The sequence below is a fragment of the Dicentrarchus labrax genome, unplaced genomic scaffold (genome assembly GCF_905237075.1).
Source record: "Dicentrarchus labrax unplaced genomic scaffold, dlabrax2021, whole genome shotgun sequence".
In the NCBI taxonomy this organism is placed as follows: domain Eukaryota; kingdom Metazoa; phylum Chordata; class Actinopteri; family Moronidae; genus Dicentrarchus; species Dicentrarchus labrax.
The window spans coordinates 25,040,665-25,067,194 of NW_026136703.1; the positions used below are offsets into that span (position 1 = coordinate 25,040,665).

Genomic DNA, 26,530 nt, shown 5'->3' on the forward strand with positions numbered 1-26,530 from the left:
TAACAGTTATTTGAGATTTCTGAATTCTGTCTGCAAAAAGAAATGATGTATAACTTCATATATATATATATATATATATATATATATTTATCTGTCAGCTATCTGTGTGGTAATAAAGTTAGGATAACCAGAGAGCAGCAGGTTCATTATTTTATTTTTATTTCAGTTAATTTCACACAATCAGACAGAAACAGATCAAACAATAAAATCTGCGTTTACGATGAAAACTGAAATTTGGTTTCACACAAACACTCATTTTATTCTCATGCAGACAGTCAGTGAACACAACGACGGGGGGGGCGTCAACACAGCCGCAAAGTGCAAAAGGCAACACGACAGACGACGAAGAGAGTAAAAACACACGGAAGATTAAAACCTTCGTCTTCCTCATCATCAATAAAAGGCACTAAAGGGAAGCGCGGAGCCGGCGGTGGCTAACTGCTACGAGCTAACACAGTTCACCTCGTTGTATTTGGTCAGGAACACATTCAGAACAGAGCCGGACCCTCAGCCTCCAGGGGCCCTCAGCCTCCAGGGGCCTTCAGGGGCCCTCAGCCTCCAGGAGGATGAGAGTTTGTCCAGTTTTAGTTCCATTTCTAATTTCTTCATCTACTAAAAACATCTGATTTTGTTGCAGAGTTGTGAAAATATTTGGGTTTATTCCAAATTTGGTGTTTTTGGATCACCGTAACCAAAATATCTGGTTCAAATATTTGGGATACAAGGACAGTTTAGGTTCCCATCAGTTGCCAGAATGTTTGGATTATAACAAATAAAATTTAGGATTCAACAAAATAAAAATAAAATTAATTATAATTCTTGGATTAAATGTTTTTTTGGGGGATTTTAACAAATAAGATCCAATTTTTAAAAATATTATAACAAATCAAAAAATGCTGATTACAGCAAATGTTTCAATGCTTCATCAAATCCTGAGATTATTACATCTCAGAGGACGCTGTAATAAATATGGATGATAATAAAACAAACAAATTGACATTTTTATTGCAGTAAAATCTATTAAATTGTTGTGAAATGTGACATTAAACTGAACAAATTCAAATCCCTCTGAGGTCCACTAGAACACCTCAAATGGCTCTGCTCCATTACCACAGATTAACACACACACACACACACACAGCACGCACACACGCACGCACGCACGCACGCACGCACGCACGCACACACACGTTAACAAGCTGGTGAACGTGGACATCGGTTTGTCTCGTGGAGCCTCACAATAGAAACACAAAGCTCATCACCATCAGGAAGTTTTGGTTTAATCTCATTTATCAATCGCTCCAACATCTGCAGAGGAAACGGCGCCCGGTCGGGATGTAAATACCTCGCCGACACGTGTTCAAACACTTACAGCTCCTCCTGCTGTACCTCTCGTATCTGCACTGTCAACAACGTTTGTGTCCGAGGTCACTCATCAAATGTCACAAAACGTGGGAGGATTTTGGTTTAGAGAAGAGATATAGACACTGAAACTGATATTTAACCTTTTTAACTTGTGTTTGAACTGATGGGGAAAAATATTTTATTTAAGTAATAACTATTGGAAACCTCCTGGAACTGTTGGCAAAGTAGAAAAACAGAGATTAAACTTCCCGTTTCACCGGTTCAGAAAGAGGAAACCACATTCAGACTAGAACAAACAAACTAAACACTAACAGAAATATGTTGTTGCACGAGGCGAGGCCACAGGAAGTGAAAGGAGCCGGGCAGAGGAGGCCGCCGACCAATCAGGAGGAGACGGTGCGTCGGTGGCGTCCTTGTTTTCTGGCAGAATGTGAGCAAGTCGAGCTGAAGGTTGGTTTTATAACGGGTAATTTAAATATAGAAAACAAAAAGGTAATTGTCTAATAGAACAATGGCCAAACATCAGGGACCAGAAAACACTGAATGTGTCAAAAAAAGTAGTCCATTAAGTCTGTATGATTGTTAAAATGTATAATAAATACATCATACAGACAGAAAATCTTATAAAAAGTTCCTTAAACATGAAAATAATCTGCTCAAAATTCATTCAAATCGCTCGTTTCACACAAACTTCCAAAGTTCACTGTTTGAGTTCATTGTACAGTTTTAATTATAATATGGAAAAAGGTTGGGAACCACTGCATTAAATAGTTTCATGTACACACCACAGTGGCTGGAATACTTCAAATTCCTTTGCTGCTTTTAGTATTTCACCAAATAAAATCAACTTTTTTGAAGCAAAAAGTAAAATTTTAAACACAAAAACAACGAATGTGAGAAACTAAACAGCAGGAATCAAACTGTCTGCAGTCGCTGCCCACAACCTTCACAGCTCTACATGAAGATAAACAACCTCAGGTTCACATTCAGGACTAACGTCACCTTCTCTGCCCTGCTCGGGGGGGCAGTGCATTCTGGGAACAGTGCATTCATATGAGAACAGTACCGGATACAACAACATACAACAAGTCAGCTGGAAACGCTACTTCCTGCTCAACCTGCTGCCTGCAGGACTTTCTGTTGGACTTCAGTTCGGAGGTTAAAGGTCACCAGCAGGGGGCAGCAGCACCTGAACCCTCCGCCAGCAACAACAGCGCCCTCGAGCAAGGCACTTCAGCCGCAACCGCCGCGGTGGAGAAACACGAGGAGGAATGTGCGAATGAAACATCGGTGCAGATGTTCAGTCATTATTGCCTCGAGGAAACTGAGCACGGACGGCGGACAGTGAAATGTTTGAGGCCTAAAAACTAAAAATAATCAGCCGTCAGAGAGCAAGGGACAATCTGATCTAATGGGAGATGTTTCGGAGAGCGATTGGTGCCAGAATTAATCAAAACAGTTTAAATAAAAACTCAACACCAACTTTTTCCAGCGTGTTCAACCTGTCGATATATCAGACCATCGTCAGCGTATTAGCGAATGAATTAATTTCTAATATGAAACTATATCCAGTGGTCCCCATATATGTTTTTGTTTCCCAGTTTGAGTTCCAGTCCAGGAGCTGGACAATGAATCCAGTCTGCATCTGAGCGAGCAGCAGCTAGCCAAAATATTTTAGTCTTTAAACACAGAAGAGAAATGACTTGTAATGTGTGTAGAGCCAAGATTCAGAGGGGTGGAAGTTGTGTTAACTAGGCGGTATCAGTAGATATCCAAAATGAAGGTATTAGAACTGGACCAGAACCGCTCAGATCCTTTTGAAATGGTGTCGGATTGTCCAAAACACTGAATTGGAGAATAAAATTACAATATTTTTCAACATTTTCAAGTGTTTCAAGAATAAAATTGTAATTATATGATAAAAAAAAAAAAAAAGTATTTTAAAAAGGTCCAGTGTGTGGATCTATTGTCAGGAACTGAGTATAAACCGTAGTTTCTCTGTTCCCGACTGGAAGGGGAGGGTGAAGCGAGGCAGTTGCAATCACACATCTGGATGCCACTAAATCCTCCACACTGGACCTCTAAGATAGTAACTTTATGAGCATGTGATTTATGACTTTCACCTATTACAATATATTCAATTTACATTTTTCTTGAAATGCTACTTTTCTTTGAGTTTATTCTAAAATGAGAAATATTACAACTTGTTTTTTATAAATCTGAGGCCCGTGAAGAAGGCTATAAAACTGTATTGTTTAAAATATATATATATATATATATATGTTTTGCCTGAGCTGTGTCCTCCCTTCATCATCCCGACCTCCCTCTGGTCTCTCGGCCGCCGGCGCTCCACGCGTCCTCTCTCCTGAGAGCAGCGCTATCTCCGCCGCCGCCGCCCTCCTGACACGAGTAGATGAATCTCTCCTCTGCACAGGAAGTGGCTGCGTGCAATCAGGAGCATCTCTTAACAGGAAGTCAGTTTTACAGTGTTCAAAAAAAAAGGAAAATGCTGAGCCAAGTGGACAAATCCTGACGACCTTATAGACTATTTAAAAAAACCTCTCTGTACGTTTCCCAAACAAGAGTGAAGCTTCCTTCCTTCTGGGTCGTACAGTTTGTGCCCGGTCATCGCCATCAATCTCAGAGCAAGAGAACAGAACATAATCCGTCCGAATAAAGACGGAAACCGAGTAGAAAGAGTGGGAAGAGCCCTTTAGACGACCTTCAAACAAACGCTTCAAAAACGATACGATTTCTTCCGCGCGTAGGTCTATTTCAGAAGTTTAAAACACAGGAATGTCCACTCCACAGGGGGGTCAAAGGTGACTCCGATACAAGGATAATAAAGTGTAAAATTTAAAAAGGATCTTATTGCTTCGAGAGGTGAGACAGATGAGAGGAAGATCAAATATTAATATTAAGAAGCTTCCCGACAAAGAACCACACAAAGAGTGAAGAAACATTTCATCTTCATTTCTCTTTTTAAACATTTTGAATTATTGTCTGACATTTTATTGACGTTTTATTAACCATTTGTTGTTTGTGGATTCACCAAGGAGTCACAACGTCCCTTCGAGTGTGGTTCTTTGTCTGAACTCTTAATAACAACTCTAGCATTAATATAAATGTAAATACTAAGACACAGCAATTTATCAGTAGCGGTCAGTGGCATTTTCAGTCTTCCAGAGGGCCACTGTGGGAAAAGCTTTTTGCTCTCTAATATGAATTAAGCTGGTAGAGGAAGGAGTGCATGTTTGGGCTCAGTGCGACCAGGAGGAGCCATTTGATTTTAAATAAATCTAAAAAGAACAGAACAGAGAGATATCACTCGCCACAGGTAGAGCTCATAACAGTCGAGGCCAAATTGAGCAGATTGTCAGGAGAGCTGCTCCCGGTTCAGCCAATGAAGGGGGAAAACTAACAGCGTCCAGATCAGTAATTAGGCTCTAATCCACATCAGTCCCATGAGGGGAAGACTAAGGTTGAAGGTCCTGGATCTGAAATCTGATCTGCGAACAGCACGAGGTGAACATGTGGAGGGTCACTTCATCCAATCAGGATAACTGATCGTAGCTGAAGAGCAGCGGGACGAGGAAGAGCACGTTGAAGCCCACCGTGCCGTACACGATGTAGCGGTAGGGGAGCTCCACCTCCATGTGCTGCCTGGCCTTCCTCACATCTGTGCAGGGCACGCCGAACACCCGGCACACCAGCGGGATGGTGAGGGCCTTCATCAGCGCCCGCGTGGCCACCAGCACCAGCACGCCCAGGATGAGGCGCAGCAGGGCCACTGCCACCAGGCGAGCGTTGAGGGCGGGCATGATGAGCGGGAGCTGGTCCGGTGTCGGGTCGGGCATCAAGCCCAGGAGGTGGTTGACGTGGGAGGCCAGGGCCACGCCAGCGCCCGTGCCCAGGATCTGAGCGGTGTCGCCCCGGGAGGTGCTCCAGGTGTCCAGGTTGAAGGAGAAGAGGCCCAGGCCCAGGTGAAGGGAGACGATCATGAGCGGGGCGTAGCGGCAGGTCAGGTTGAAGCCGTCAATCAGGTCCAACACCGGCAGGAAGAGGATCAAGATCAGGACGCTGTACAGGAAGCCAACAATGACGTCCTGGAGGAAAAACAAACAGAGACAGACGGTTACTGTTGTTGTGTACACCAAACTCCATTCAGAAAACAAGCATTTTAAAAAAGATGTTTGCCTGTCGTCTTGCTGACAGAACAACAAAGTACGAACACAAACTTTTTTACAAATTAGCATCATGATGTCGTTGTTTCAGCATCATTTTGATCCGTTTATTGACATTAATTTGTTATTTTAAATTCATACCACCATTGTAAGCCAAAGAGTGAATATTCGTCCAAAACTGCATCGGCTGATCTTTTAGTTTCTTTCAAATACAGTTAAACTTTACTCAATCGTCAACATTTCTTGGAAACTGCATTTGAATAATAAATCTTTATCAGGTAACTTCTGTTACGGAGATATTTATCAGAGCATTTTCTGCTGATGGACACAGGAAGTTCAAGAGTTGACAGGAAACAGGAAACCAGCGCGTTAAACATGGCAGTGAACTCTGGACTCAAACACAAAAGGTCACAGCGGTCTTTTCTTTATTGACCCAGACTGACAGTTGGCTTCCTGCTGCGGCGTTTAACCTCTCACAGCGCTGACCAGCAATTCCTGCTGAGCCTTTCAAAACCTTTCTGAACTGATGAGTCGCTGGATAAAACTGTCCTGTTGCATTTCTTGGTCAGCATCTGAAATAAACCAAATGCTTCAGTGATATTTTTTACCTTCCTACAGTTATCAGGGATTTCCTATGACTGAGCATTAGGGCCATACTAAGAGGAAAAAATAAATAAATAAATGAATAAAATTTTGGAAATTACCAGAATAAAGTCGTAATAATACGAGAATAACGTACAAAAGAAGTAATTTCTTCCAAGTCCGTGTGGTTCTTTCTTCAAAATAGAAACAGTCGTTTGCACAATCATTTCAAATACATCTTGATACTGATTACAATTTGATGCTGATGAGCCAAAAGATTAAGTATTTCCTTATTTGTGAAACCGATACCAAAGTATAACTTCACAAGATGCTCAGCATTCCTCATTTTAACGCAGCGGGAAGAGTTCTCATAATATTACTACTTTATTCTTGTAATATTACGACTTTATTCTCGCAATGTTACGACTTTATCCTCGCAATGTTATGACTTTATCCTCGCAATGTTATGACTTTATCCTCGTAATGTTATGACTTTATCCTCGCAATGTTATGACTTTATTCTCTAAATGTTATGACTTTATTCTTGTAATATTATGACTTCATTTGCGTAATTTCCACAAAAAAAAAAAAAACCTCACGGGACCAAGTCGACCTCGCTGCCAGGAATCACTGCTGAGCATCTGGGAATTATTTTTCTTTAATGTATTTTTAAGATTTTTTATTCATATTATTTGCATTTTAATATAAAGGCAGGGTAGTCCAATCCTTATAGTTTTTCCTAAAACTAGATTTAGACATTCAGCATGGATGAAACTTGTTTTTATTTCATGTTTAACAAGGGTCCAAATATAAAACCCGCCAAGCGCCATATAATATATATTAAACATACTATGAACAATATACTGCTATAAGCCGTCATCAACATCTAATGGACTTTATGCTTATACAATTGTCAAGCTTTTTATTTTGTCTTATGTATGTTTTTATATTTTGGGGGTTTCTTTTTTTCTTTCTTCTCATCTCAATTTTTCATTACATTTTTTATTCTTCACTGTCTGGATAAATATAGTGTTAACAAAATAACAAATTAGGCTGGTAAATTGGCGGTAAAGCTGCACGATTCATCAAAAATAATAGCCTTATCGTAATATGGCCAAGTGCAATATCCAAACAGCATTATAATGAAGAGCTGCAGAGACGCCCTGGTCTATAAAATATAGTTCTTCAGATGTAAGAAAATATGTTTGTCTGGTACTTCAGACCTCAACATCATCAACGCTTTAAGGTTTTTCAGTGAAAATGAAAATCGTGACGCAAAAATCATCATAATTTCCCGCTAATCATGAGTGAAAATAATTGTAATATCATTTTTATTTTCACCACATTGTGCACTGATGATGGGCAGAAGTTCACTTTGGAGCCTGAGTTTAACAGTTAATGACAGCCTCATGTTGCCTTTCACACAGAAGAACTGGTTTGAAGAGTTTAAATGATGAAGGTCTGATTGGTTCGTCTTATTTATCCCTGTGTTTACCTACATGAATATTAAGTAAATGAGAAACCTGTTTCTCTTCGCAGTGGTAGAATCTCTCAACCGTTTAAAGCAGAGCCTCTCTGTAGGGTTTCTTTACGCCTGTGTGCACACACAGTGGGTGGAGGAGTGTAAGTCAACACTTAATAGTCCCTCATCAGGCCGACCTGGGTGTGGACTGTGTTTACTTTAGACAGCCGGTGTCTAATCAGTGTCTACTTTCACTGGAGAAGAAATCAATGAGGGGTTACTGTAAATTTACACTAGTCTCCGTCCAGCAGCCAAACGTTGGGAGGTTTCAGCAGCGCCTGGCAGGTTGAACGGCCTCGCTGGAAGGAAACCAAAAGGTCCTGTTACTGTTTAAAGTATCTCACAGTCAGTCATTAACCCGTGCTGAACTACGAGAGCCAGGGCCCAGCGGAGGTTGAGTCACATGCCTGGACAGACTGACGGTATATGGTCCACTGCAAGGACACATTTTACTGTCTGTGACTCAGCAGAGAGATAACCAACGAGAAACCCTCTTCAGAAGGCGGCTGGGATTCATCGCCTTACTGCTGCCGCTGCAAACCTTTATCTGCCCTCTCTGACTTAACCACACAGACACACAGACACACACACACACACACACACACACACACACACACACACACACACACACACACACACACACACACAGTGAGTGAAAGCTGTCTGTAATTTTCTCCTCCACTGACACAACTAGTGGGAGCTCTGCAACAATGAGCTGTCCCATCAAGAAATGTCCAGAAAGAGGACGAGCAGGTGGCCCGGTGCCCGGAGGGAAACGACAAGGTTGTTTGCTGGATGCTTTTATCTTAAAGTGCCTTACACTGAAAATAAATGAGCGTTACATATTAAACTACTAATAACCCTGTATGTAAAGCCTGAGGCAATGCGGTTCTTCCTTTATGACTTAATGGATGCTGCTATCAGTGTGGACATACGGACAGCAAGTGGATGATAGCAGTCTCTTATCTCAAGATGTAAACATGTAGTCAGATCGCTTTATTCATTAGAACTGCAGCTAATTATTACTTTCAATACTGATTTATGCGTCAGTTGTTTTCTTGGTTAATTGTTTGGCCAATAAATGTCAGAAAATATAAGGAAAAGCACCAAATTCAATTTCAGAAGCTGAAACTAGTAAATGTTTGTCTGAAAGGTTCATCTACTATGAAAATGTTCTTTTTTCTATCAATTAACTAACTAACTGATTGATTAATGTGCTTTGCAATTGCAAACAAAGTCTATGGAAAGATGTGAGCAGAAGCAAAAGACAAGACGCATATTCACAGATTTGTCTACACACATGGATTAAGATACGGTAACACAACTCTCCACTGCTACAATAATGGCTCCATAGACCGAAGAGAAAAAAGAACTGGTTCAGTCAGAGGCTGAACTGGACACAATTATAGGCTTATGGTCGGTGCGTATGTTGCTAACTCGTAGCCATCATCTGTAGAATTTGTCTCTATCAAAAGAAACTTTAACAGGAAATGTCTGAAGGTGATCCAATGTCATATTGACTCAAACAAACGCAGAAGAACTACGTTTTAAAATATATTTCTTGTTTTATAGCATCTAGCTGTCACTTCATGTTCCCCTTGCAAGCACGGCCCGATGTAAAGCCAGTGTTTGGTTGTAGACACATGACTCCCTAGAAAGCTGTACATATAAATGTTATATTATATTCCATTTGTTGCACACTGGACCTTCTGAGTGAAAGTGGTCAGCGAGCAGTCAGGCTGCTGAAAGGTTTACAGCTGTCAACAACTTCATGCAGCTTTTTGTCTCCGAGCTCTTCCTGCACAACAAAGGAGGAGGAAGTAGTTTCATTGGGCGTGATGATTTCCAGAGCACATTAAGTACCCGGCAGGCCCGGCGGAGCTGACCGCTAATGGCTCACCATGTGTGCGAGCTCCACTCCCTGAAACACAACAGTTCCTACGTGGCCTGACAGCGGAGCCTTCAGCCCTCGCTGCACGCCGTTATCAAGGGGGGGAACTGAGCTCTGTGCGTGATTGATCTAGTTCGTATAACTTCAGCTGACCCGAATGTTGTGTTTCTGAGATCATCGTCTGAACAAATCCAGTTCATGTGGTGGTTAAAGAAAACATGAAGCTGCCGTCTGTGGTTGCATTGAGTCATAACTCAGAGACATGACACAGTATGACACATATTTTTAGATTCGCTGTAGCTTGCACTTTCAGAGGATTTCATTATCTGATGTTCATTACGAATAAGCCGATAAAGCCACCAACAAATAATAGAAAAAAAAGGTGCTGCCTGTAACCTGAGAACGTGCTTGAGAATCATGTTTCTGATTTGTTTTCAAAGTAATCTGGTGATAATTGTCCATTTACTGCAAACAGGAAGTGCTAATAGGCACCATTAAAAGTATGTTGAATTAAGCTGTGTGGTCCGATCCAACAGAAATTAATGGGGCTCAAGTTGAAGCCCACAGCGTAATTATACTTCCTGTTTACAACCCCTAAAGAATTAGAAGCAAGACAAAGAAACATTTATGTAACATTACTGAGTGGTGTCAAACAAGCGCTTCCAGATCATACTTCATTCCAATATAATGGCATAAATAAAGATTAATACAAAAAGCCTAACTAAAACTGTCTGTCCCATCCCACTGGACTTTAAAGTTTAGAAAAGATCCCAAACTTTCCAAAGATCCCAAATATGTCTGAATCACAGGGATTTGTGTCCAACGATGGACAAGACATCAAGATTTTTCCCAGTTGATGTAATGATGCTCGCAAGTAAGACTTAACTGAAGCATTGGAAGCAGCAGATACAGATTTGTGTGTGTGTGTGTGTGTGTGTGTGTGTGTGTGTGTGTGTGTGTGTGTGAGAGACGCTGTAATGCAGTGTGGAAAAATATGGTTTGACTTCAGGGGACCTATTTTAGGGAAGATGCGAGTTTAATGGATCATTAAGATCTTACAGATAAACTGACATCACTAGTTACTGGTGGAAAGTAAACGAAATGAACACAGGCCTGGAGTTTAAATGTGGAGGTTGCTACGGTTACAGACACTGTTTACATCTTTGTGAAGACGAGGAAGAGCAGCTGGAGTTTTTTTTTTCGGGTTACAGGCGGATGATTTTGTCCAGACGGTGTCGCCATGAGCGGTCGCATCCATGAGTTGGGTCAGATGTGGGAACAGGAGGAGGAACAGGAGGAGGAAGAGGAAAGGGTTGAGCGAGAGGAAGGAGGAGAGGGACATGTGGAATACAATCTGAAACAGGAAGAAATAGTAAAAGTAGGAAGGAAACAGGTGGTTAAAATGGTTCCTCGCTGTTGGTAAACAGACAAACAATGTATTCAACTCTTATTATGGTTTCAGTGTTTGGACGAAGCTGCTTCCTCTGATGAAGAATGTCTTCACAGCTCAACTTTAATCCCAGTTACACTACACAAGAAGATTAACTGACAAGAGGCTGTTTTCTGTAGTTAACAGGGCTCAGTTTCACTTTTACAGAGAAAAGAAATGAGTATTGTTCTGCAGTTTATAACCTGCCTCAGAAATAAATATAATTTGTAGATTTTTTTTCTTCAGTCTCATTTTGTTAAAAACGAAATAGTAAACCCAATACTTACGTTGCATCTGCAGTCTACAGAAATACAAGAAGTATCAAAAAGGGGCCATGAAGTTAAGTCAAGGTGATTAATGTTAGTGTTAGCAGCTAACACTAACATTAATCATTAACTAAAATCATGAGCTGTTTTATGTACACTGACCTGGGATCAGTCAGAGTATCAGTGAAAGATTCAGGCTCTTTGAGAACTGGCTGAAAAAGTGCCCTTGTTTTACTGTTGATAGTGTTTCAGTAAAATCTTTTCCTTTTTTTAAATTTAGTTTTTTGAAAGTAAAACACAAGTTAAATGAAAAATATGAAATCTCACTGAATCCGAGGGGAAATAATGTTAAACCGCACTGTATCATTCAGATAACCCAATTTCTTCGGGTTTAGGGTTCAGATGAGTATCCCATATGCTGATGGAGGCTTTAGAACTATTGTTGGGTAATTGAATTCAACATAATGTGATCTGGAACTGGATTTAAAACAGGCACAGTCATGTGTTTACTGTTACGTAAACTGTGTCCAGACCTTATGAGATGTGTTTGAAAAGTCTTGAAGCAAAAGAGAACCAATCTTCTCTATATGAGAGTAAACCCCTTTGAAGAACTTTTCTACATTATAAGATTACTTTGGTAAATGTTATTTATTGAGATTATGAGGACTTAAATGCTGTCTGACTGTCAAAACCATAATCAAAGGACTGAACTCCCTCTCAGGCAGCACATTTCTAATGTCTGAAAGTCATGGTGCTGTCTGGTTAAATGCCAGGACAAATCAGGCGTGCCTCAAGTTGTGCGATGACTCAGGCCTGTGGCCTATAATTTACTCACTGTGAATTGTAAATCTAATTAACTCCTGAATGAATTAATCATTGTAGATAAACAATGTCTGACATAGAAAAATGGTTTGAGAAGAAAACTGGGCCTAATTTTCCAGCTGAGATGGTCTCAGGTGGAGATATAACACAACGTGAGCTGGCGGATGTGCGTGTGATTCCTGAGGTGGAGATCTCAACCGCCACACCGCCTGCGGGCCGCCGCAAAAAGCCCTTAAAGAAAGTCTCTGATGTGGAATTAGCTTCTAAGAAGTTTGTCTGGGAGGACGGCCAGCGTACTGCAGCGTCCGCCGGTTCCCACACACCGCCATCCATCAAACCCTCCGACACAGCCGGGACCACAGAGGCTGTTGCCACGGCGACAAACAACCCAACCCCAACAGCGCACCGGGACTGACATCATTTACCAGTGATTGAAATTACCCCAAACGAGGGTTAATGTGACCAGCGCGTGGACAGACGAACATGCACACAGACAGACACACACAGACACACACACACACACAGACAGACACACACAGACAGACAGACAGACAGACAGACAGACACACACACACACACACAGACAGACAGACACACACAGACACACAGACAGACACACAGACACACAGACACACACAGACACACACCCCTTAGGGTCCAAAATCCAGGGTTTAACCAGGTCCATGACCATCTGTAGGTCGGAGGAGGGACTGATCGTCTATGGAATTGGGTGGCAATTTGTATTAGATCAGTATTTCTATTAATAAAATAAAAAATTATCCGATGACATTCCATTAACTGGCTTTTTAGAACAAAACTCAAAGCTTAAAGTCCCACCAGTGACTGTAGTTTAGGGATCTTCTACAGAAGATGTTGCTTTATCTTCTCTATCCTCTCTCACAACCCAACAATAGGTGGGTTGCAACCCAGATTTACTGTAATGCTGTAGGGCACCAGGGGTAAACACGCCCACCCGTTGGCGTTAGATTATGTTTTTCATGACTGTACCTGTAATGTGCAACGGTGATCTCATCGGCTCAAAGCTCTGCTGGCGGCAAAACAACTAAAAAAAAAGGCTGACGTGAGAGCAACAGATAAAAGGGGCAGGAGCAGGTTTTTGCAGGCATGAATTTGCCCCAAAACCTTTTCCAGAAAGAAACAGATTTTACAGTTTAATGTTTTAACAATTACATCTGCACTGCGCGTTGACTGATACAGGCCCAAGCGCGCTGAAGGCATGGTGCATATTCCAGATTAGCGTGGGTAGACTTGGGAGGGATCTGATGTGATCTCAAAGATCAGCATCAGGGCCGATCAACGCATTTGTTAACCAATTGGTATCGGCTATATTGAGCATGAAGCTAGGCCCTGATCCTTTGTTTCCATAGGTACAAAAAGGTTTGCAATTGCCTTGACGAAACAGGCTGCAACGTAATCCTTGGGACAAACGCGGCCGTCAAAGTACCACTAAAAGTGCTTGTTTCTGACACTCAAACAGCTGAAACACATTAACAATGGAGCATTTTATCTTGCACAATGTGGGAGTTGCTGGTCTTTGCTGCCTTCTTTGGTCAGTTTTAGGGCTGCGCAACATAGTACAAATATTTGGGGACGTGTACCAAAATCTTGAATCTTAAAAAAACAACATTATAATGTGGTTTTATACACTGGATTGATTTTTAATAACTTTAATGGACTTGAAGTGAGCACGGTGAAACTGCATAATCGAATAAAATATAAGTATCAGATCGGGACTCGTGTCGGAAGATACTCCATATTAAATGACCTGGATTGGGGTCAGAGATACTTAATTGGGACTTCCCGACTTAAAACCCGAAAGAAAAGAGCAGAAAGAGGTCAAAAATGCAAAAAAATTGGACCGCTGAGACATTGTGACTCCTGGACAGAAAACAGTTTATTTGTTCTTTCATCAATTTCTTTTATCGGTTTTTAGGATTTTAACAAAATGATTATATTATAATATTAATTAAGCTTGCAACATTTGAAATAAACCTCCCACCAACCATGTTTGTACATCTACGAAGACATGGTGAATGTTTCAGCCTGAATGAACTGAATATGGGAATGAAAATGCATTCAGAAAACAGCTGACACACTGTACAGAAACCCATCAGCCACATTCCTCCAGTAATCACAACCTCTGCTGCGTGTACAGTCAACGAGAAGCAGACACCTCGCAGATGTTGCTAAACTTGGGGTTTGTTTTCTCCTCATTTCTAAAGCAGGAAACGCATTGTCTGGAGGCTTAAGTTCAGATTCCACCTCCTGCTTAAAATCAATGGGTGTGAAGGTTTCCTGTTTCACACCCTTTCTGCTAGTCTCACCATACAAATAACATACCAAAGACCCACAGTTCGGACATTTAAGGTCGACGTATTTCGGGTTTCAACACAAATTACCAGTTTAAGAACCAGTTTTAAAACCTCTTATTGTGCAACTGTTAAAACTAAACAGGAAGATCATATTTGTGTTGTTGTTCTGTGTGTTGTACTTCTTCAGTTACACACTGACACCAGAACCTGACGACGGCAGCACAGTTCTGGAGCTGAGGTGACTGCTGGTCGGATACGGTTTCCTACGCGTCAGCTATCGTGTTCAAACGGAGGCTGGCACTGCAGGCGACAAGGCTGGCACCATCTCTCACTGTGTGTGTGTGTGTGTGTGTGTGTGTGTGTGTGTGTGTGTGTGTGTGTGTGTGTGTGTGTGTGTGTGTGTGTGTGTATACTTACCAGGACCGAGTGCATCCCCATGTAGATTCGGCTAACACAGACCACCAGACACCAGCAGAGAGCCAAGCTGAAGCCCAGTAAGAACGGGTACTGTGGAGGTGAAAGGAGACCGTTTTTTAAAAATAACTTCACACAGCCGCAGTGTTTTAGAGATTAAAGTAGTTATTTAGGCAGATTTTAGAGTTTGCGATTAACAAAATACCCAAAAGTGTTACAATAAATCACAATTATATTAAATAGACACACAATACTTCATATTTGAGAAGTTTGTTTGATGTTTTTCACCTGATAATGGACAAAGAGATGCATTTAACACACACTGAGGTTTGTTTAGTGACAATCAATATGCAAGAAAACTTCAAAGCTGTATTTATTTAAATACACATAAAGTCTACTCTGCTCTGTATATCTCTCCCTGTACTTTGCCTTTGACCTGCACCCAGTTCACATTATGTAATCCATAACTATATTTGTTAATGAGTCTCTAAAATCTATATGCGCATATATCATATCTCTGCGTGTTTATTGATCTGACCTGGTGATCAAAATGATAATAAAAAGATTATGCTGCAGTTGATGTAGTATCTCCTGGAGCTGGACTCACAACCTCATAAATATTCCTGCTGTTTCCTTATCAGATGTACTTGTAGGCCTTGTAGGACGGCTGGGTTCACACTGCAGCTCAAAGTGTCCAAAGTCAGATTATTTTAACCCCCATGTGACTCAAACTATTTGTTTTCTTCTTATTAAGGCTGCACAGTGTCGCAGTTATTCAGTTCTGATCTGGTTCACACAAACTATTCATTCAGTTCAGTTCACTATCACATAAAACACATTACAATGATTATTTTCATTATCGTTTCCGCGGCAGCCGTAGTATTAAAATATAAGATACAATGTGAACTATTGATAAAAACAGGATTTAGAGATTAGGGCTGCAAACTAGAGATTAAAATCAATCCAAAAATGACCATGTGTCTAGTTTCTGACCCAAAGTTCACTATTCAGCTCACATTAAACAACTAAAGGCTAAAATAAAGATATATTTGCCATTTAAGCTTGAAAAATCTGATAAATTCAGTCCATATAGTTGCCAAATAATACAAATATTCTGTATATTGACTAATCGTTTCATTAACTGATCTTAAAAAAAGGTGGATATGAGAAGTAATCGTGGATTGAACGCAGCCAGTCCGACTGAAAGAAAGAGAAATAAAATGAGTGACCGGGAGACAGATGAGGTTTTGCACACTTGCTAAAAGCCTTTTGTTCTCTTCATTGTGGCCTCCTGTTGTTGAGATAGCTCACATTTCCACACACACACACACACACACACACACACACACACACACACACACACTAAATCTCACACCATCACTGCGACTCCCACACCTCCAGCCTTCAGGGAGAAATGACACACCAGAGCTGTTGATGCTAATGAAACAGCGATAAGACGGCGTTTGATGAATTTGCCTGAGACACTGCAAACATCTGTTAGCTGCACACCACACGTAAATCTGAGAAAGAGCTACCTTACACTAACACATTTTATTGTGCAGCTAGAGGTGAAAAACATTTGCTAAATAAATCGAATTATTACCTCAATATTGAGCTTTTTACTAAATATACAAACATGTTCGTAATCACCGAGCGACTACAATTTAAATGAACATTCATTTAGACAACAGAGCTGAGAAACAATGAAGTCCAGCCTGTGGCATCAGCAACATTATCTCCGTAACATCTGAAGTTTTTGAAGCAGTAACAGTGAGGAGCTTATGAGCTGCACTGCGGGAGGTGTGCAGCACACAAAGAAGCTAATGTCTCAGCGACACTGCAGGCTGATATCACTTTATGAACCCCGCTGTCCTCGTAAATGTGTCAGCCTGTAAACTTCTACATGTTATCTACTTTGTTTTAAATGCTGCAACAATGCCAGACTTCTTCCTGAAGCCAGTGTTTGAGTGTGATTGAATTAAACGTGCATTAGTCTGATGGATACGACGATAGAAAGCTGCCAACGGTGGGAGCTGAACTCCAGCCTCTTAATATATTACAGCACAAATGTAAGTTCTGTAACACAGCGATAACCTTTGTCCCAAACAATGGCTGCTTATCTGCCAGCGTAGCTGTTGCTGAACTAAACACTCACCTTTATCCAAAGGCATGCACTGATATCACAGCTTGTACATAATGGAAGAGTAGATAAAAAACAGTGTTTCATGCACGTTTTAATGAAATATTTCATCCAGATTTAACTCAAGAAGTTATTAAAACTCGTGCTGGAGTTTGGGGCATTAATCTTCTGTGCTATTGTTCAAGTTTTCCATGCAAGCTCTGAGAAGAGACTCATTTGAAACTATTTTCATAGCTGCATCTATGTATATGAAACCAGACTGAAATATCTCAACAGTACGACGGAGTATTAGGGCCACACTAAGAGGAAAAATTAAATCAATAAATGAATAATATGTTGGAAATTATGAGAATAAAGTCACAATATTACCAGCATAAAGTCGTAACGTTACGAGAATAAAGTCGTAATATTACCAGCATAAAGTCGTAACGTTATGAGAATAAAGTCGTAATATTACTAGCATAAAGTCGTAACGTTACGAGAATAAAGTCATAATATTACCAGCATAAAGTCGTAACGTTACGAGAATAAAGTCATAATATTACCAGCATAAAGTCGTAACGTTACGAGAATAAAGTCATAATATTACCAGCATAAAGTCGTAACGTTACGAGAATAAAGTCGTAATAATTATTCTCGCAATAGTACAACTTTATTCTCGTAATGTCATGACTTTATTCTCATAATCCCCCCCCAAAAAAAAAAATGTTTTCTCTTAGTCTGGCCCTAATACTCCGTCGTACAACAGCTACTGGATGGATTGCCGTGATTTTTTTAACAGATATTCGTGGTGGCCCGAGGGCTACGCCTACAGACTTTGGTGATCCTCTGGCTTTTCCTTAAGCCACCATGAGGTTCCCGTTCCTGGTTAGGAGTGAACAATTGGGATGGACTTCAGTGAAATCTGGTGCACAGATCAACGCTCCACTTGGTGAATTGTATTATTTCTGGTTGATCCTTCAGTTTGCCGTCCATGTTTATGACCAAAAAGCTGCAAAAATACTCCCATCTGCCTCAGCTGTACTTTGTGTTTTACGTGATTTTAAAGATGTTAAACTAAGATGATGAACATGGTAAACGTTATACCTGCTAGCATTGTCACTGTGCTGTAGTCTCTTGCCCCCCCCAATTTTAAACCAACTACCTACAGTCGGCATTTGAGAGTTACAAACATAATCTCTCATATTCTTCTCAATAATTCTGCATTTATATTTAGTATTTAGAGCAGCAGGCAAGGACAAAACACCAACAGCTGATCACAAGCTGCTGCATCAGTGTGGTTACAGTCAGACAACCCCCCCTGTGAGACCCTCCTACAGGTGTCCCTCTAACCACAAGGCTTCACTTTAAAGTGTCAATTATAGACGGAGAGTTCTCAGAAACGAGGTCAGCGCAGAGGGAGGTTTATGGTTGGAAAGAGGCCTCTTTATGTGTGTGGATTAGCTGCGTAGTCAGGGGTCAGACGCAGCCGCCGCCGCCCTCGACACGCTCACACCAATGCTGTGTTTGGGGAAAAACTGTCATCAAGTGTGAGGGGAGGGAAGGTCGAGGCGAGGGAGAGATGTTGTCCAAACAGCGCGTGTGTGCCCGGGTCCCACGGTCGTGTTTGCATGCTCGCTGTGGCGTCGAGCCCGTGACCACGGCGGTGCAGCGGCGGTCGCCTCATGCAAAGTTTTATGGACATGGTGTTTTTCTTTGTGTGGCTTGTGGTTCTTTACCCACTGCTTATTGACTGTTAGCCTCAGTGTTGGGTTGCTCTGTGCTCCCTGACGTCACCACACACACACACACACACACACACACACACACACACACACACACACACACACAGTACAAGTCTTCACCTAATTACCTATTATCGCTGTTACGATTTAATTTGCGGACTACAAACTTTATAAATTTACAGCTCCACATGTCAACAAGAGAAAAACAAACTAGTACCCAGATAACCTGTATGGTGACATTTATACAGATTAATACTGTGGTTTACTCATTAATCATTAATACTTCAGTTATACTGTACACACGTATTCAGGGATCCAGTTCTCAGCATTAGTATTTATTCATTACACTGCTGTTATATGGGGATGTGTACATATTTTTAATGTCTTACTTTCTATATTTTGTTATATACTGTAATATAATGCACATACGTTTGTTCTTATTATTTCTATTCTTTTAATGTCTTGTTTAGCAACTTTTAGCATCCAATTTCCCCCCAGGGATCAATAAAGTAATTCTGATTCTGATTTGAAGACTGCACACTACACTGATGTGTAAGGACATAACCAGTCTATTAATGAATTAAGTCTATAATGATTTATACAATGAGAAACATTTCAGAATTATATTAAATGTTAGCGGACAGACAGCGGACTCGCTGATGCTTTAGGGAACATTTTGGCTATACTGTTAAAATCATTCATGTTTGCAGGAAGAGCCGTAGTGTTCCCACCTAATGGTCCTGCTCGAGGGAGGAAGTCTCACACAAAGCCTGTTTACCCATCATGCTTTCTGCTCCGGCTCTGCTGGGAAACGTCATGTGAATTTATGGCAGGGTACTAAAACCACAGTTTTCCTTTTACATCTTCGGTTTTTATCTGCTCTCCATCAGTTTTCCTCCGCTCATCCTCTCCTCTTATCTCCGTCTCATTTTCTTTTATCTTTCTTCCGCCCCCTCACTTTTCTGTATTAATCCTCTCTTCTCTCCATCTCTTTCCCTCGAGTCTCGTCTCGTCTAATCTCCTCTCATCTACTACTATCTAATCCTTCCTCTGCTTCCTCCGTCCCTTTTGCTCTTTTCTGTCCTGTCCCTCGTCCCCTCCCTTACTCCACTCTGACCAGTATCTTCCACAGAGAGACATCTGGCTCTGGTTACTGTCTGAGCTGGAGGAGGGTGGCGGTGGTGGGACGGGAAGAGGACCATCTGACTGTGGCTCATCCAAACCCAAACACTCCTGCTCTGCTCACACAAGTCATCTGAGGCTGCGATTCAACCGGAAAGCTCACAGAGCGGCTACGGCAAACAGCGAGGGACGCGAAAGGACAAAGCCTGATTTATCTCTCAATCTCTCAAGTTCATTTTGAACCCATTTTTTATAATTCCTGACACTAAATGCAGGTATTACGTAATCTAGACCCCCTAAAAATAAACAAAAACTAAACATTAGACATTGGTTGATAAACTACGTCCTCAGGAACTTCACATTCAGCCATTTAAATCTGTATCATCCTTTCCAACTCTGTCAATATTCAAGAATCCGGTAAAACTACACTGTTCATTGAAAAATTTTCCAGTCACGTCGTTCTAACAGGAAGCTGAAATTTACACAGAACATCCTGCTACCTCACGTATCACTGAAAGTGTGAGCGATAATGATAATAATATGGTAGCTTTAAGACAAAGGACTGTTCAAACTGTGTCCAGACAGCGTTTCCGCAGCAGCTCTCCATCAAATTGCTGACACCAGAGTCAGAGATAAACTGCAGATATTAATGAATCACGACTCTGAGTAACGGCGGATTCACACGACACAATATCAGACCGATAACAGACGGAGAGCGCTTTCTGTTTTTATGCCCCTAACCTGCTGAACCGACTGTCTCTGGACAGTAAAAGGACGAGCTCTCTTCTTTAAAAAAAAGGAAATTAAAGACCTTTTTAATCTCGCTTTTTATTTGGTTTTTACATTATTATTATTTAACACTGTTTGGCTTCATTGAACAGTTTCGAATATAATAGGAAATATGTATAAAATATGTCACTTAATAAGTTTACTAAATGATAGAAAAGGGGTCCCTTTAAGGAAAAATGTTGGGAACCAGCAGCTTAAAAGAGGATGTAAGTGTTGAGACAACTAATAAGGTGCTGTTTTTGTTTGCGTTCATTGAAGGAATCAGCAATTTAAGACGTTTTAAACCCCAGCTAGACATTCGAGACTCAAACTTTAGCGTGCGAGCATCAGGTTTAACAGGTATTCCACACTAGCAGCAGTTTGTATTTTAAGACCTTGAATAGATTGTTTTGTATAAAGTGTTTAACAAGACGTGAACGGACTCTTTTTGCCAAATGTGAGAGCTTTAAACCGCTCGTGTTTATCCAAACTCAGGCTGACGAGTGGAGAAAGACCTGTTGTTACAGTGAGTCTTGAGAGAGCTAAATCAATCTTATCTTGGAGTCTCACACTCGAAGGTCGGGGGGGTCGGCTCTGTTATCTCCTCCTCTGGCAGACAGACGGGGAGGCAGAGTGTCGTAAATCAATGCCACCTCTGCTCTCGCCTGCTGCGATTCAAGCAGTACAATACAGGGATCCTCTGTCTGTTTCTTTCTTCTAAAATCTGGGCCTTTTTTCCCACATTTTACAAAAATAATGACTGTTAAACATCAGCCGACTTTTTGGAGAATATGACATATACAATAAAGGCATTATGGGAATTGCACTGACACATAGGATAGCTGCTACAGTAGTAATAACAGTATCTACCTAACGAGAAGTGGTAATCAGTGCAGCCTCATTGAGCAACAACTGCAGATAAACGCCTCAAATCAGTAAGGAAGAAGATGTTCTGTTACTGGAGTTATTGAACCACTCTCCACACTTTAAGTACACTTATTTTTGTCATTTCACCAGTGTGAATGTACTTCAACACGAGTACATACTTAAGAATTAGTGTTGCGTACGCCTTTGGGACATTACTCCTATTTTAGAGGCTTAAATCAACAAGAAAGATGTTCTATTACTGGAGTTATTGAACTAACAACGCAAGAACATACTTAAAACGCAGGTAGAATTAGTATTACGTACGCCTTTGGGACACAATGACAAGTTCAAATTTGTTTTTTTTGTCTCTAAAATGCCAGAAAATAGTGAGAAATGTGACAATGACAATTTCCCAGAGCCCAATCTGACGCCGTTAAATTGTTAATTTTGTCCTACAAACCCAAATATATTGAATTTACAATGATAACATAGTGAAAAGTGACAATTACTCCTATTTTAGAGGCTTAACCCGTCAAATGTTCGATATTTCTTCAAGAAAAATGAACGAAATTAGATCATTGTTGCAGCTCTACAGCAAAGAGCGAGGAGCCTGAGAAGCATCCACACACTGGATTTCCTCGTCTACGAGACTCAAACAGACTTCCCGCGGTACGTCGATCCCGTTCCTCGCCGTGTGGATGCACTGTAAGACAATCGAAGTGGACTACACAGACTCCCTGTTGGCTTTAACAGACTGGACACAATGGAGGTCCTGTTCCTCCCGAGTGAATGGGAGGAGATGAAGGGAAGGACAACAGGGAATGGCTTGTAAAAACAAAATTCCTTCCAGGCGTGTTATTCCAATGATTTAGGGACACTTTGAAAATGTCTTTGAATATGTAGCATGAAAAGCGTTACTTATTGAGCTATTAACATGCTAATATGTCCAGAGTCCACTCCCCTGTACAGTTGTCTATTAGCTATAGAGACCATAAGTGTTTAGGCATTTTAATATGAGGCCTTATGGAGATTGACTCTCTGCTGGAGCCTCTAGTGGCCGTTAGAGGAACTGCAGCTTTGTGTTACTTCAGTGTTGGTTTCATTTTCATTTCATTGATGTCAGCAATGGTAACGAGTTAGCTTATTTAGCTCAAAGTCAAAGCACAACTGAGGTTTAACGAAATAGTTTCATAATCCATTGATCTGCTGTGTATTTTCACAGTTAATCTTCATTATTTGGCCGATAAAATCCCCGAAAATTGTGAAAAACACCCATCACAACTACCTAAAGCCTGAGCTGACATATTTAAATTGCCTGTTTTGTCGGATTAAAAGTCCAAAACGCGCAATATTAAATTCACTATTAAATCAGACTAAGAAAACTATCAAATATTTACATTTTGGAAGCTAAAACCAATTAACTTTTCCCCAAAAATATGACCTAAAAACTCTGTTTCCTGCTGTTTAATGAGCATTACAGCCTCAACTGGGGACTGTATGTACGTGGACTGTAGACTTTTAGTCGTGTTGCGTCCACGGCGAGCTTGACTACGGCGTAGTACAAGCAGTAAAGAGTCAACAAACGTTGCTCACACAGCTGTACAGCCGCCCGGGCTTCTGTCACTGAATCCACCGAACCAACCGCACATTCATTGTTAATGACACAGCTTCAGAAGACTGACTTCAGAGGGCAAAGTCTCAGTGATCCTGTATCAAGAGTTGGCTCTTTGTGTTGTTGTAGCATAGCGGGGGGGGTAGAGGATTACAGAGGCCATGTATAATAGTAGATTGAAGCCAAGTGGGGTTTTTGGCTGATTCTGTGCACTGTGACGATGCATAACGCAGGATTTCTGCAGGTTGTAACTGGTTAAAGTTACATTTTACTGGCAGAAAACAACAATAAAACAATTAAAATGATGACGATGTGACAGTTGTTGAGGTCTGCACCACACAAACATGTTATTCTTGATGTTTTCTCATATATTTGCACAGTTAAATCACAATATTTGGATTAACTGTGCACCATAAACCTCTCAGGGTTGCAGTTTTTTCAGACCAATGCTTGCTAATATTGGGAAACTTCACAAGAGGAACTTTCTCAATTTCCTTCTTGAAAAGGAGGAAGTAACTCCTTCCAGCTTCTCCTTCTCTCCTGATGCCGACTCAGATTTAAGATATTGTTTAACACTTTGACTTAAAGCTGCAGCAGGGAATTTAAAATAACTTCATATTTTCTGATATTGAAATCAATTATCTTTCTCGGCTCTGATCGGTGGATTATAGGAGCCAGAATAACCCGATTTTTTCACATATTATCCGCTCGTGCTACTCTCTGGATATAGTGAAAGTTTTAGCAAGTATAAATGTTAAAATATCAGGAAAACTCATCTTTGATAAATATTCACAGGAAACAAATCGGCTCAAAATTCATCCAAATATCGCTCTTTTAACCCAAACTTCCTGCAGTTAATGTGTTAACTGTACAGTTGTTGCATTAAATAGAGCTGCAGACATGGTAAAATCATCATATTGCGATCATTTTAACATATATTGCGATATGATTCTATGATATTAGTGTGGGAATCATAATTTTTGCATCACAAATTTAATTTTTACTAAAAAAAAATCAATTAAAATAAGACACTGCAGCTCTTTCAATTTGCATATTGCACTTGGTCATATTGATATTTCGATAATATTTGGATTTATTGCGCAGCCTTAATAAAGAAACTGATTAAAATGATTAATATTAATAATAATCTGATCTAAATTCACCAAAATCTCTGGTTGACACAAACTTCCTGCAGTCACTATTTGTTGTTCATTGCACAGTTTATCAGTTACTCTGTGCAGTTATTGACATGTATTCAATAATTATATTAAAATATGTGTCACTTAATGGGTTCCTTGTTAAAGAACCAGGGGTGTACTGTACCTCCCACCGGCCGGAGGTCATGTAGAAGAGGGAGAAGGGGATGGCCGTGCCCGACATGGCGTGTGTGGACGGCATGCTGTACTCGGAGTTGTAAAACATCTCCACTTTGACCACAGGTGGAGAAGCGGGCCGAGCCCAGCCGATCACGTCCTTGGTGCACTGACCCAGGTACATGACCCAGACCCAGACGATGATCAGCCTCCGGCCCACGAACGCGTCCACCAGCCATATGACGAGGGGGAAGAAGACGATGTAGAAGAACTCGTTGCCCAGCTCGGTTCCGAAGGTGAACAGGTAGTAGAGGAACCGGTTCTCGATCAGGAACTCCTGCCCGGTGTCGCCCGTTAGAGAGTTTTTGCGGAGCGGCTTCAGAGTGCTGCGTCCGGGGGTAACTTCACTGCCCGCACCGGTCGTCTCTCCGCCGGCGGCCGCTGCGGGCATCGTCGCTCCGTTCCGGGGAGGATTTTCACTCTCCTCCCCGTGGTTCTTCACCTTAGCATCCGCGGTTCTCTTCCTAACACCCGCTGCTGTCTGCACCTTCTCCCCTTCGCCGGCTCCGATTAAGTTTTCACTCTCATTTTCAGCGGTGATGTGTTGGTGGCAAACCCCGTTATTGAGCGAGTGAGCCCGGGCTGCGTCCTTGCTGCTGCCGCTGCTGGTGGAGGAGGTGGAGGCGGCGGTACCAGCAGCGCAGACGGTCCCCGAAAACGTCCCGCGTACCCCACAAAAGCGCTGAAAGCGGGCGACAAGGTGCGGGTCTTGGAGATAGTCAAACAGCTCTATCAAACGGTTACTTTTCTCCATGTTTAATCCGGTTTGTTCACCCCGCCGTACGGCCGAAAGAAGGAGCACCGACTCCGCTGCTTCTCCCCCCACAAACACCGGCTAACTGTTAGCTCTTAGCCAACCCGTGCATCATGGCAGAGTAAACCCCGAGCCCGTTTTTTTTTTTAACGGTCACAACTTACGACGGCGGGAAGTTTTTATTCCAATAACGATGAGCTAGTGTTCGCGGTAAGACGGTACCGGGTCAACCGAACGGGTGGATTCTTGTCCGGTAGTGGCCAGCCGCGTTCAGTGTCCCGCTACCGGGGGGGGGGGTTATCCTGCAACTGACAGATAAACGGAGCAGTCCGGGGAGCGCGCCTTTCCTGTTGCCTTCAGGGGCTGTCGGAAATTTCCCCACTCTTCGTCCATGTGCCAAACTTTGGTCACGTTAAAGGTCCAGTGTGTAACATTTGGGAGGATTTATTGGCAGAAATTAAATACAATATTCTCAGCGAGGTGTATAATCAGTGCAATTTTGGGGAAATACTAATATTAAAATACTGAAGTTATGCTGTTTTTGCCATGCATTTATATTGTGCTGTATCTTTATCATGATTACATGTAAAATTAGGCTGTTATTGATGTATGTATGTCATTAACTGATTATTAAATATCAGAAGTAGCCCTAAGTGCTTGCAGCTATGTGCAGAAAACTCCCCCCAAAAGCTATAATATATACTATAATATACGCTGCCTCCGCGGCTGCAAATAAAACGCGTAAGTAACAGAAACTGCAGTTCCTCTAACGGCCACTAGAGGCTGGCTCCAGGAGTGATTGAAATGCTGAACTTTACAACAGAAATAAACATGTTTACAGCCTGGTACAAAAAAGGTTTTGGTCTCTAGAGACAGGTACCCCAGGCTTCATTCAGCCCGCCTCAGCTCCTCCTTTTTGCCTATTTTTCTCTGGAGTCCCCTTATAGTCATGCATTGTACTGATGTGGGGGTCTTAAAATGGATCTCTAGGATGCCCTTTCATGCTCATTATTATCTTGTTTCCAGAAGGGGCTGTTTTGTTTTATCTGGATACTTATTTGAAACCTTTTAGGACTTGAGCCTCTAAAGTTTGAGTTTGGTAGGAGCACTTGAAGGCAACAGTAGCTGCGGCGCGCACGTACAATAGATGAGCTCAAGACGTAACGACGTAACGTGGCCGCGCTTCGTCTGTATCCATTCATGTGGCAATTTACACATATTTAATATATATAAATAACCCCAAACACAGACGTTAAAACAGAAATACTGAGTACAATTATACTTATAATATTATATATAATGATAGATAGATAGATAGATAGATAGATAGATAGATAGATAGATAGATAGATAGATAGATAG

At 41.4% G+C, this 26,530-nt stretch overlaps 1 protein-coding gene across 1 annotated transcript; it reads right to left on the reverse strand.

Annotated features, from left to right (window-relative positions):
- Positions 1–142: 142 nt before the first annotated feature.
- Positions 143–25,475, reverse strand: sgpp1b (sphingosine-1-phosphate phosphatase 1b). The gene is made up of 3 exons (XM_051388102.1): positions 24,365–25,475; positions 14,812–14,901; positions 143–5,471 (listed from the first exon to the last, which is right to left on the reverse strand). Exons 1-3 carry the CDS (start codon positions 25,166–25,168, stop codon positions 4,920–4,922), a joined length of 1,446 nt encoding a protein of 481 aa, XP_051244062.1. The 5' UTR covers positions 25,169–25,475; the 3' UTR covers positions 143–4,919.
- Between the last annotated feature and the right edge of the window lie 1,055 nt (positions 25,476–26,530).